The sequence below is a fragment of the Mustela nivalis genome (genome assembly GCF_964662115.1).
Source record: "Mustela nivalis genome assembly, chromosome: X".
Classification (NCBI taxonomy): domain Eukaryota; kingdom Metazoa; phylum Chordata; class Mammalia; order Carnivora; family Mustelidae; genus Mustela; species Mustela nivalis.
The window spans coordinates 18,354,104-18,367,911 of record NC_139040.1 but is presented as its reverse complement, the minus strand read 5'-3'; the positions used below and the strand labels follow the sequence as shown (position 1 = coordinate 18,367,911).

The 13,808-nt window shown below is 43.7% G+C and overlaps 1 protein-coding gene across 8 annotated transcripts in view; it reads right to left on the bottom strand.

Moving 5' to 3' along the window:
• Window positions 1–13,808, bottom strand: part of FRMD7 (FERM domain containing 7) — a 48,287-nt gene that overhangs the window by 8,420 nt on the left and 26,059 nt on the right. For 5 of the 8 annotated variants that reach the window (XM_082717685.1, XM_082717679.1, XM_082717683.1 and 2 more), the window contains exons 4-7: window positions 11,359–11,437; window positions 8,545–8,642; window positions 947–1,061; window positions 396–543 (exon numbers count right to left, since the gene is read on the bottom strand). In XM_082717685.1, coding sequence (XP_082573811.1) covers window positions 396–543; window positions 947–1,061; window positions 8,545–8,642; window positions 11,359–11,437 — 440 coding nt within the window. The remainder of the gene's footprint in view (window positions 1–395; window positions 544–946; window positions 1,062–8,544; window positions 8,643–11,358; window positions 11,438–13,808) is intronic. The other 3 variants (XM_082717680.1, XM_082717682.1, XM_082717681.1) reach the window with 3 other exon arrangements.

Here is a 13,808-nt window from a genome sequence, read left to right as displayed (position 1 = left end):
GAGTCTGCACCTGACCTGTTTGGGACTTTCTTCGGAGCTCTCATTGGGTCTCTTTGGGTTGTTTCTGGTGGATCTGGACAAGGTGGGGGTACTTAGTGTCACAGCCAAAGCTTTTAGGATGCCAAAATCCATATTCATATGTAGGGTCTAAGAGTTCCAAAGGGCCTCTTGACTTTCTCCGCCACGCCGGCCCGATCCAATGATCCTCAGAGTCAAATCAGTCCGTCCGAGACCATAAATGGAGGCAAAGCCCAGGCAGGCAAGAATCTGGCCACGGGACAGTCATAAGCATCCCCTCCCTTCCTGGCTGGTGGTAGGACTGAGGGGCAAGGTCACCCAAGTTGGAGTCAAGATAACCCCCAAAGCCGCAGGACTTGGAATGAAATGGTTGTTACCCGTAACACCAGTACTCCCATGTGAGCAACCGCCAGGTGGATCTGCGTGCCTTCCCCGTCGCTGGCAGGGTGAGGCCTGATGCCGTACATATCCAGCTTCCTCGCTACATCCAGTAGCAGGATGTCAGATTCCGCGGGGCTCCTGCCACTGCAAAGGGAAAGAATTTGTGAGCTTAATAAATGCAGCAAGAATGCCACCTCCTCCCTAAGGGATCCTGGAGGAGCTCAGTGTTTTCTTGAGCCCGGAGCTTCTCTGACTTAAGGACTTCCTTTTTTTTTTTTTTAAGACTTCATTTATCCACTCGACAGACCGAGATCACAAGTAGGCAGAGAGGCAGGCAGAGAGACAGTGAGAGAGGGAAGCAGGCTCCCTGCCGAGCAAAGAGCCCGATGTGGGACTCGATCCCAGGACCCCGAGATCATGACCTGAGCCGAAAGCAGAGGCTTAACCCACTGAGCCACCCAGGCGCCCCAAGGACTTGCTTTTAAGAGGCTGACCCCAGCTGTCCCATTCCCTGCTGGTAGAAGTGGGTACCGGTTGAAGGACTCACACGTGCTTCTGATGAAAGTGCACAATCTTGCTCTCTAAACAGTCCTGGTTCGGTAAGTAGCGGGTTTGTGCCAGGTGTTTCTTGTCTGTTTCTTCATGAAAGTCTCCCAGTTCTGCTGCATGATGGAGAAGTGACATTTTTCATATTAGCATTGGGGGGTTTAGCAACGGAGCACTCAGCAGACCCTCCAACCACGCCAACAGCCTTTTCTTTGCAGCCAGTGCAGCCCTAGGCCCCCTACTCCATGCTTTATATGTATTTATGTTTTAGGATGGGGGGGGGATTAACTGGGTCTTTTTCCTTTTTTTAAAGATTTTATTTATTTATTTATTTACTTACTTACTTATTTACTTATTTATTTGACAGAGAGAGAAACAGACAGATAAGCAGGGGGAATGGAAGAGGAAGAAGCAGGCTTCCCTCTGAGCGGGGAGCCCGACGCAGGGCTTGAGTCCCAGGACCCCGGGATCATGACCTGAGCTGAAGGCAGACACTTAACAACTGAGCCACCCACGTGCCCCATAACTGGGTCTTTTTCAAATCAGAAGCAGTGGGTTGCCATGAAGTCTCGGTATAGTAAATCATAGGCACAGTGTGTCTTAAAGGCTCCAGGATCACAGATGAATATTTCTTTGGTTCCTTCTTCCACACTCTGTTTCTGGTCTTTTTCTTCTCACCAGTGCCTATTATGGGTTGAATGGGTGCCCCCACCCCCTGCCCACCAAGGAAGTGGAAGTCCTAAACCCCATAGCTCAGAACGTGACTATATTCAGAGATAGGGCCTATAAAGAAAGGATTAAGTTAAAACGAGTCAGTAGGGTGGGCCCTAAGTGAGTTGGACCTGGTGTCCTTAGAAGAAGAGCAAACTTGACCCTGCAGAGAGACACCAGGAACCTGGTACCTGGAGGAAAGGGCGGGTGAGGATGCGTCCAGACATTTCTGTTGTTTAAGCCACCTGGTTCCTGGTGTTTTATTATAGCAACCCTAGCAAACTCACACGGGCCCCTAATCTCACTCTACCCCAATTGTGCATTAACAGAAAAGGAGACTATGAATCCCAAGTACAAATGCAAGCCAGCCACAGCCTTTCATCACTGTGGACGAAACGAGGAAAACCCCAGCTATCCAGAATGCCCAGTAAATGAATCATTTTGGAAATCATTCTGGCTTTCCCAAATCACTGGCAGCTTATCCCTGATCATAATCTACTCATTTCTAGATGTCTCTAGCTTATTGTTATAAACACCTGTCACAGCACAATGCCTACAAAGGTGATTGAGGTATATAGGATTATCTGTTCCTATAGTTAATGGCTTCAAAATCTTTCAATTTTTGAATTCCTGGGTCTTCCTTATAATTTTTATGCCTTTTCCCTCTCTGTCAGATTGGTATGAATCACTTCTTGGTTACCGACTTCTCCCGAAAAGGTTTCCACACTTGGTCATAATTAGGATTCCTAACCAAAATATAGATATCCAAAACAATTGGCATTTTATGAATTGTAAGAGTAAATACATTCTCCATGGAATCCTGTGACTAAAATATATGGATATGGGACACTGATTTTGAGGGCTGGAAACTTACTTCCTCTTTTCTCTTTTTTTCTATTACATTTCTTTAAAAGATTTTATTTATTTATTTGACAGAGAGAAACACACAGCAAGAGAGGGAACACAAGCAGGGGGAGTGGGAGAGGGAGAGGCAGGCTTCCCGCTGAGCAGGGAGCCTGATGCGGGGCTCGATCCTAGGACCCTGGGATCATGACCTGAACGGAAGGCAGAGGCTTAACAACTGAGCCACCCAGGCGCCCTTGTATTACATTTTAGACAGATGACATGTTCACCAATATGCTCATGACAGATGAGGTATGTATGTATATAAGTCGCATTACATAAAAATCCTCATAAACAAGTTCTTTTTAAAAAGGCCAAATCAGTGGCTTTTTAATTTATTTTTTGCCAAAATTGATAAATGTACAAATCTCATTAAAACACAATCAGGCCCATATGATTTCACTGATTCATTCTATCAAATATTCAAAGAAGATATGAAGACCAATTCTTCACAAACTCTCCCCCAAAATAGAAAAAATACTTACTAATTCATTCTATGAGGGCTGTATTACTCTGATACCCAAACCAGACAAAGTCATCATAAGGAAACGACGGATCAATATACCTCATGAATACAGAGGCAAAAATCCTCAACAAAATACTAGTAAACATTTGATTCTTGATTTCAGCTCCGGTCAAGATTTCAGCGTGGTGGGATCAAGCCCAGTATCCAACTCCATACTGGACCCGGAGCCTGTTTAAGACTCTGCCTTTCCCTCTCCCTCTCTCTGCCCCTCACCCATGCTCCTGCTCTCTTTCTTTCTCTTGCTCTTTCAAGAAAAAGATAATAATAAAAAATTTTTTAAAATCCAAGAAACACAGAATAGAAGGGAACTTCTTCAAACTGATAAAAGTTATCTATGAAAAACCTACAGCTAACATCATAATCCTACTAAATGGTGAGAAACCGAATGCTTTCTCTTATGACCAGAAATAAGACAAAAACATCTGTTCTTGCCACTTCTATCCACCATTGTACTGGTGGTTCTAGTCAATCCAATTAATAAGCAAGAAAAAATATCAATAATTTGCACTGAAAAGGAAGAGATAAAACTGTCTTTACTTGTAGTCAACACGGTCATGTGTGTGGAAAATTCTGGGGAATCCACAAAAAACTTCTAGAATATAGGAGTTCATCAAGTTAGCAAAATAGATCAATATACAAAAAGGACTTGTATGTGCATACACTAGCAATGAACAATCCAAAAATGAAACTAAAAAATTTCCATTTCCAGTAGCATCTAAAAAATAAAGTGCTCAGGAATAAATTTAATAAAAAGATGTATAAGGCTTGTATACTGATGATTACAAAACATTTTAAAATTTTTAACAGATTGTATAAATGGAGAGACATTTTGGGTTCATGCATTATAAGACTCAATATAATTAAGGTGGTAATTCTACCAAAATTGATCTATAAATTCAATGCAATTCCCACCACATTTTTAAATAGAAATTGATAGATGATCTTAATTGATAGATTAATTGATAGAAATTGATAGATAATCTTAGCATGGAAACACATGGATGCAAAATAACCAGAACGATTTTGAAAAAGAAGAACAAAGTTGGAAGATATACACTTCCCTATTTCAAAACTCAATCCAAAGCTACAATAAATAAGACAGTATAATAATAGCATAAGGACATATAGATCAATGGAATATTGTTAGGAATCCAGAAATAAACCCTTACATTAATGGTCAATTGGTTTTTTATAAAGACACCAAGACAATTTAATGGGGGAAATGATAGTCTTTTCAACAAATGGGGGAAAATGGACAACCACACGAAAAAAAAGAAGTTGGATCCCCACTTCACAACATACACCATACAAGCAGACAAAAATAAATAAATAAATAAAATAACTCAAAACATCATATAACTAGACCTAAGAGGTAAACCTGCAAAGGCTCTAGAAGAAAACAGGAAAATCTTTGTGACCTTAAGTTAGGCAAAGAGTTTTTAGGTACACTAAAAGCACGATCCACTAAAACATATTGAGAAAGGGGAATTCTGGCAAAATTAAAATCTGTTCCACTCCAAAACCCAGGATTAAGAAACGGAAAGTTAGGTCACCAAGCTGGGGTAAAAATTTTTCAAATTACATATTTCACAAATGATTTTTAATCAGAATATATAAAAATCTGGGTCCCCTGGCTGGCTCAGTTGGGAAAGCATGCAACTCTTGATCTCAGGGTCATGAGTCTGGGCCCCACATAGAGATTATTTACAAAAATAAGTAAACTTAAAACAGAGTATATAAAAATCTCTCAAAATTCAATAAGAGGACAACAATCCATTTTAAAATGGGCAGAAGATCTGAAAGGCATTTTGCCAACAAAAAGGGACTGTTAATAAACAGATGAGAAGGTGTTCCACATCGTTACTCACTAGGAAAATGCAAAGTATAATTGCAGTGAGATAGCTCTTCATATCCACTAGAATGGCCACAACCAAATAAACACCACACACACACACACACATTCCAAAACTCAGATAATACCAACTACTGGTGAAGATGTGGGATGTTAGAAATGTGATACATTTCTGGTTTTACTGTTAGAATTTGGAAAACAGTTTGGTAGTTTCTTACCATTTTTAACATAAATTTACCTTAAGATGAGGCAATTACCCTCCTGGGAATCTATTCAAAAGATATGAGAACGTGCCCAAACAAAGACTTGCACACGAATGTCCATAACATTATTCATATTAGCTAAGCTGGAAACAATCCAAATGTCCACAGCCAAGTACAGAGATGAACAATATGTGGTATGTCCATAAAATGGAATATGACTCAGCAAAAGAAAGGAAGAAATAGCTGTGATTCATGGTGTAACATACATGAATTTCAAAAATATTATACTGAGTGAAACAAAGCCACATAGATGCAGAAGACCACATATTCTATCATTCTGAGTGAAATGTCTAGAAAGGGCAAATCTATAGAAACAGAAAGTAAATTAGTGGTTACTGGGGCTGAGTGTGGAAACAAGGAGTCACTGCAGATGGGCAGGAAAGGTCTCTCAGCATGATGGGAGAGTTCTAAAACTGGACTGTGGCCATGGTTGCACAGCTTTGTAAATTTATTGAAAACTGTTTAGTTGTAGCCTTTAAAGGGGTGAATTTTATGATAAGTAAATTATACTTCAATAGAGCTGTTTTTAAAAATAAATTAGAGGGGGTGCCCGAGTGGCACAGTCAGTTGAGTGTCCAACTTTTGATTTTGGCCTAGGTCATGAACTCAGGGTCCTGAAATCAAGCTCCCCACTGAGTGGGGAGTCTGCTTTTCCTTCTTCCTCTGCCCCTCCCCCCACTCATGCTCTCCTGCTCTCTCTCTCAATTAAATAAGTAAAATCTTTAAAAAATAAATTACACACACACACACACACACATCCAACCCTACTGTTTATTAAGCACATGACCCTGACCCTATGTTGACCCTTGGAAAACACAAGAACACATAAGACTGCTAGTTTTTCACTCCATGCAAGACTATGACAATCTAGGAAGAGACCTATGAAACTCACATGAGTAAATATCAGCAGTACAAGAAGGTAGCAAATGTTATGAGCATATTCACTGTTACCACGCTGGCCCAAAGTACCATCGTCTCTCTCTACTGCTACAGCCTCTTCTCTGGTCTCCCTACTTCCACCATTCCAGAATAAGGTTTTCACCCCGGCAGCCAACAAGTTCCCGTTAAAACCTAATTCCAATAATCTCATTCCTCTGCTTAACATGCATCAATGGTTTCCCATCTCACGTAATGTTCTAGTTCTTTAGTAGGTTTTTAAGGCCCTCCATGATTACTTTCCCCCCAGCTCCAGCCAGCCACAAAGTCTGCTTAAATGTTTCTGAACACTCCTGGCGCATTCTCACCTCGGGCCCTTTGCACAGGATGTTATACCCGCCTGGAACAACCTTCCAGCAGATTTCTGTAAAGCTTGCCCTCTCACCTCCTCCAAATCTTTGTTCACCTGTCATGTTCACAGTGAAGCCTACCCTGACTACTCTATTGAAAAATTGAGTATCCACTCCCTGGATTCCCCATCTTCCTCCCATATGTGATTTTTCCCCGATGCACTTACAACTTTCTAACATACATGCTATATTTCCTCATTTAGGTTGTCTGATTGTCCTTCACTGCCAAAAGGTGAGCTCCATGAGAGCAAGGCTTTGTGTTTGTCCATCTCACTGCCCAGTTCCCCGTGCCTATAACAGCACCTGCCATGTGGTAGGCACTCAATAAGTTTTTGTTGAATGAATGACAAAGAAGTTACTAAGAGCGTTCATAAAAGAGATGTGTAAGAGAGACTTAGGCAGATGAGGTCAGCATGTGGAGATTCTGGAGTGCCTATGATGTAAATATCAGATGAATGACTAAATGGGCAAAATAACGAGCCACCTGCTGATGTTCTGCACACTGCCCTAGCTTCCAGTGACTTGCACTGGGAGGATTGGGACTCACTGAAACTTTAGATTTTTCCCTATGGAAAGAACTTGTATTGACAAAGTATTCTCTAGAAAAGCAAAAGTCCTCAGTGCTATGCCTCAAATGGCCACTAGGGAATGCCCAAATCCATAATGCTCAGCTATTAAAATTGAAATGGGGCTCCCCCACAGCCATGAGAGGCTCTGGGGGAGCCCCAGTCATTAACAGGCTGATAATGAAAAAGGAGAAGTCTTCCAACATTGTTTTGTCTATGCGCCTTACCCCGCACCCCACCCCACCAGCCGAGCATTCTAAGCCCACCCATACAACTTGTAGTTCTCTGTTACTTCCCCTAAACAGACCCTATGCTTGACCTATACCTGAGCTGTGTCTCTGCCTATCACTACCTATGTGCTCCTTTAAGGTCCAGCACAAAAGCCACCTCCTCCAGAAGCCTTTCCTGATTACTATTGTTCTCACTGCCCACTGCATTCCTGATACCCTGGGGCTGTGGTCACCTATCCCGGGCAGGCATCCCCGAGATAAACACCGATTTAGACAATGTCTCTCTCCAAGCACTTCATCCTGGTGCTCCCAGTGAAATCAGAAATCGACCAGCTCTGGCCTGTCAGAATGGTCAGGGACAGAGGTCAACACCGAACTTGTAAAACGAGCCAAAAAATGATGTTATGATTCCGCAAAAGTGGTAAAGAACAGCCTGTTCTTGGAAGGCCTCTCTAGAAAAGGGAGAGAGTCCACTGGCCATAGGAGATGAAATAACTGTCTCCAGCCGCCTCGACCCCGCTGTTAGGGGCGCAGGAGAAGACTGGCTTGCCTTGCTTTACCCCCTCCCAAGCAGGCCCCCGCGGTTCCCCGGGTCTCCTTCTCCCTGCCTTCATTATTCAGCCTAGTCCAGCTACTTGGCTGCCAGCAAATGGGGGGCCCTAGTAGACCCCTGGGGCCTTTTTCCCTTTTAGCCTCTTTTACTTGCTGTACTCGGTGCTTGGTTCCCCAGACTCAGGATAAAGAGCAATGCAGAAATGCCATCAAACATGATGGTGTGCTACAGAAAGCACATACCAGAAATGTATCCCGGGGCAAGCAGAGGAGGTGGAGCTTGCCTGGCAAAATCCATGCCTGGACAGATGAGTCCAGCCCAGCTCCTGGACAGCAAGCCCCAGGTGGGGGTGGGGAGTGGTGAGGGTGGAGGTTACACCATGATGGAAGAAAACCCGCATTGACTTTTATAATCTACATAACTCTATGAGAAGAACCTCTTGTCACTATTGTAAAGACTAGGAAACTGAGGCACAGACAGGTGAGGGGACTTCACCCAAGCCTACAACAGCTAGAACATAGCAGGGACTGGATCTGGAATCCCAAGCTGAGTGGCTATAATGACCAGCCTCTTTGTACTGGTCCATGCGGATTCCGGACACTTTATGCAGGCTTTCTCTCCTCTGTAAGTCCTACCACAGGACGGGCACAGGGAGGGTGCTCGGCTCCCTTGCTGGGCTCTCGCCCCGAAGCCGCCGTCTGCTACTTACACTGTAGGATGTGAGATACCATCAACGCAGTACAGTTCTCACTGCATGGAAGCCTTCCTAGAGCCAAATCCTTCTTTATCTGAAGAGTAAAAAGATACCTGAAAAGAAGTTGGGGGAAAAACTCTTGAGAAAGAAACAGGAACAAGAGAGAATTATTTCCTTTCTCCCCGATCCAAGATGTTTCAAGAAAGAAACGGCGACCCCAAGACAGTGAGATGCCTTTTTGGGAGGGTGACTAAGGCAGAGGTCTGGTGCAGCATTTTGGCAGGCCTCCCTCACCCCGGCTAAATCCTTCCGCCAGCCTGGGGGAGTTGGCCAATCATCCTCTCGTGGTTTCTGCCACGGAGCAAAGCCACAGACCCAGGCCGAGAGAAAGGGAGATTCAGCAATACAAAGCTGGCTCGGGCCGCTCTGTTTAGCAAATGCTTATCAAGCCCTCTCTATCAAACAGCTTAGGTTGGTGGGGCAGGATCGATCAGACCCATTTTGCAATTATAGAAGGGCAGAGGTGAAGGGATTTTAAGCAAGGTGATTTTGCCCAAAGATAGCAAAACTGCAGCCAGATGTCAGGTCACCCACTGAGTTGAGGCCTCCTCCTACCCAAAAGATTGTGTTGTGGAAATCAAGGACGTGAGGCTGGGCTTCACCTGTACCACTTTTTCTGTATCCTCAGAGCCTAGCCCAGCACTTGCCACGGGGCAGGTAGGAAATGCCAATGTTCTGAATGGAATGAAGCCACACTGCCCTTTCGCTCACCGAAGGCTCGTCAGGGACCCAGCAAGTACGGGTAGGTATCCAACATTCATGAGTATCTACTGTGGGCATTTCCCAATATAAGATGAGCCTTTCTAAATAACATTTTTATCTGGGGACGCCTGGGTGGCTCAGTTGGTTAAGCAGCTGCCTTCGGCTCAGGTCATGATCCCGGCGTCCTGGGATGGAGTCCCGCATCGGGCTCCTTGCTCGGCGGGGAGCCTGCTTCTCCCTCTGCCTCTGCCTGCCATTCTGTCTGCCTGTGCTCGCTCTCTCCCCCTCTCTCTCTGATAAATAAATAAAATCTTTAAAAAAAAATATTTTTATCTGGACTTTTTAATTTAAATCAATTAAGCCTTGAAAACAATGTGGTAAATCAAAATTAATTGCAGGTGATAGAAAAACAGGCAAAATTAGTAGGTGATTATTCAATTTTAAACGCACTCATCATTATAATCCTTCAAATTATGAGCTCCTCTAATGGGCTAGAAATGACTCAAATAGAAAATTTATATTTGCAGACCACTCTCAGAAACTCACAGATTGGCCCCAAACGAGGCATCTTTGTGAAGTCAGCTACGGTTAAGTATCTTCAACGGACCACCAAGGAAAAAATAAAGGAAGTCTAACCTTTGCCATTGCCTGCTTTCAAATATAGATGTGAATGGGAATAATAAGCCTCAATTGCTAAAGGGAAAGAGAATCTCATTTTGCTCCTAGCAAGCGAGAAAGGAAACTTCTTGTCATTTGACACGTTCCTCGCTATTAAGAGGGCAGCTGCCTGCTCCAAATACCAAATCCTCACTCTGAACAGCTGATGAATCATTTATCATCACATTGATTTTCTCATTCCTTTTTTTTTTTTTTTTTTTTTTTGGCGGCCGGGGGAGAAAGTTTATCTCCATTAAAATTGGTCATAATTTGAGACTCAAATGGGTTAGCTAGTGCAAACCGATACAGATACCAAGATATCGGGTTATCTGGGAAAGTGGCCTACAACTCACAAATGTGGGGCGAGGGGCGAGCCAGTGACAGACTTGTGAAAGGTGACGTCTGCAGAGACCCCTCAGAAAACTAGGGCCCCTGTGCAGAAGGGGCGATCCGTGTGGTGGGCGGGGGTGGGGGGAGTGGGGGTGCGGAAGGCCCAGCCAAGTCACTCTAACTCCCGGAACTTTCTCCTCCTCTATAAACCAGGAGGGTTGGGCTAGATGATAACATGCATCCCTTGTAGGGGAAGATTCTAGAGTCTAGCAAGCACATTCAGGTTTGGAAGAGCGTTAGGTTGACAGTGCATTTTTGGAGAAACAGGGTTACGTTGTAATAATGAAGGGCATTGTATGTAAGTATAAATATACTTTTAAAAACTGTTTTATACTGGTGACTTTTTAACTTTTTTATTTTTATGAGTATAAAATATTTTACCTATCGAAAATTATGAATAATGTATAATTATAAATGGTTGTTAAAATGATATAAAACAATGAATAATTTATAATTATTAAAGAATTATAATAAAATTATCAATGATTTATATTATATATGATAAATAATTTATTTAAATCATTTTTTAGACTTTTAATTTTTTTACTTTTTAAATTTTTTATAAGTACACGTCATCATCACTCTCTACCTATGGGATGCACGCACATGTGCACGCACGTGCGTGCGCACACACACACACATACACACACGGTTTTCAACATCTACGGAAATTAGCTGGTATCACACTTGTGCCATCAAGCTGCCCTCTGACCAGAACACAGATGCACTGAAGGCGAGTGCTCTTATTGTTGTAGCAATTAATGGCAGAACCCCCAAGTGGGCACCCAGGCCGGCTACCCTGCTAGAATGCCACCCTTCCTTCTCCCTGAGGTCCCCAGTCTTTGCAAAATTAACGCTTTGGGGGACCAGCTAGGCCCACCTTCTCTCCAGCTCCTCACGATCTCCCAGAGAGTGAGAGCCAAGCTTTCCAAAGAAGTCTGGAAGCCCGTTCTCTGATAAATGGAGAATAACAATTCTTAAGTAACAGCATGCAGCAGACACACAGGGAATTTACTCTACCTTGTAAGCTCTTCTCGAAGATGTCCGGGGTCCACTGGGAAAAATTTCACCATAAATTTGAAAACAACCTCCTTAGGATCTTAAAACACAATATCTCCATAAGTTTTATTTAAATGTCCATCACAATAGTTACAGGTTTTTACACACACACACACACACACACACACACACAGATATGCTTCCCCCTGTCCTTTCTGCACCCCCGCCCCATCACTCCCTCCCTCAGACTTCTCTTTTAAATTTCAATTTTCCACTTTTCTAATCTGGTGCTATCTCTGGATTGTGTCTTCATGTGGCTAGCAATCGGGAAAGTTCTCCTGCAGCACTCTTTCTACCCTCTTTCCCTCTGAGTTTCTTTCTGTAAAGTTGGCGCCTCTTTCCGGAGCCCTCGTGGGTCCTCTAAGAAGTGTCCCATTTAAAAAGATATACACCACTTGCCCCTTGGGCTTCTGCATTCCCGGCTGAGGGAAGAGCTCAGCTTTAGAAGCAGGTGATTATCATCTGGCATCAAGCATCTTATAAGGGGAACTAGAAGTGGATGGATGCTGCTTCTTTGTTGCTTAAAATCTGCTTTAAGAAAACACATCAACTTGCCTTCACTCCTGCTCGGGTTTGAAAAGAAAAAAAAAGAAACTCTTTGCATCAAAAGCAAACACATCCATACACCATTAACACCATTAATTCAGCAAATATTTGTCAAATGCCTATTACAGGTCAGGCATTGTACTAAGCGGGCACAGGCACCCGGAATAGAAAGACAATTAAGCCCTCAGAAGAGGCAGCCTGGCGAACGGCGGACGGTTGAGAGCACAGAGCACTGAGCAAGCACGAGAGGGAGGACAGAGGGCTCCGGTTAGATCGAAATTGGAGATAAACAATCATAACACAAGGACATACTTACACCGAGAAATTTTCTTTCTTAATTTGAAATTCCAATTTAGGTGGACATGTTTTCTTTTCTCTGAGGGCCCTACACCTGAAGTTAGTTTTGCCACAGACAGGAGAGGTAGGCATTCGAAGGGGTCAGTGGCAGAGGGAAAACTAGACCGGCAGGAGCGCTTCGTGGCTCAGGCGAACAAGTTCGGACTCCATTCTAAGGGCAATACGGAGCCACAGAAGCCTGTTAAGCCAGAGTGTGATGTGGTCACCTTTGTATCTGCAGTAGTTCCCTTGGGAAGTAGGGTAGGTGACGGATCAGGACAGCCAGTTAGGAAGCGGTTGGAGTAATGTGACAGATGATTACAATGCGGTGGGAATAGACAGAACCAACACCAACACGGAGAGGGCAGGTGAGCCAGGGGACACCATACGACAGCGTTTCTCAAAAGTGTTCACTGAAACCCCCCTGCGTCAGAAACACCTGTGGAATTTAACACGCAGGTTGCTGGCCCCCCAACCCGGGAATGAGGCCCAGGAATCTGCATTAGAACAAGTGCTCCTACTCCCCACTGGAATCTCAGAACCGCCGCACTAGGTGCTGAAAAAAGGGGCGGGGTGGGGGGGGAGATTTCGTACACTGCGGGCACTCGAATGTGAACTGAAACAAATGGACAATGTCTGTAACATGATAAAACTAAAACATCTTCAGGCCGAGCGTGAATGGAATTATAAGTAGCAAGGTCAGATTGCCTAAAATGGGCCAGTTGGGAATTAAGATTATGTTGCATTAAGGAGCACCTGGGTGGCTCAGTCAGTGAAGGGTCTGTCTTTGGCTCAGGTCATGATCTTGGGATCCTGGGATCGAGCCTGGTGTCAGTCCTCTTGTCCCTTTCCCTCTGCTTCTCCCCCTGCTCATTCTCTCTCTCTCTCTTTCTCAAATAAAATCTTTTCTAAAAAGAGTATTCTGAATTAAAAGCAATCAAAACCCAGACAGTTCAGGAAACGCTCTTCACCGCCCAACCCCAACAGGCTAAACCTACATTGCAAAGGAGAGCCTGTACCAGGAAGAGAGCTATCACCTTAGATAACTACATTATAATATGAACTAGGTGTGGTAGACAGGGAGGGACCTCCCAAGGTCTGTTTGATCAAAGTCCTCCAGTTCCATTGTTTCTGAGTGGCCCAGCAAACATTTGTCTACCAAACATTTACTTCTCCTTTTTCCCTGCGAATTGCTTTCTTTGCTCAGGATGTCTGACTGTCTTTAATTTCCAGGTCTGTGTGGCCTCCCCCTATGTATGAGATTAAATTTGAATTTCCCCTGTTTATCTGTCTTGTGTCAATTTGATTCTTAGTCTGACTAGAAGGACCTTGAAGGCCAGAGGAAATTCTTCCCTCCCTGGGAACGTCAAGGATGCTCCCAAGATCTGAGCCAATCCCCAGGATGCTGTCATTACCAGCATTCTTCCAATCTCCCCAAAGATCCAGCAGCATGATTTTTTCTTCCATCTCGGACAACATTACAGTGATTTTTTAAATTGCTAAATTCTCTGGACTTGTGAAGGATTAAC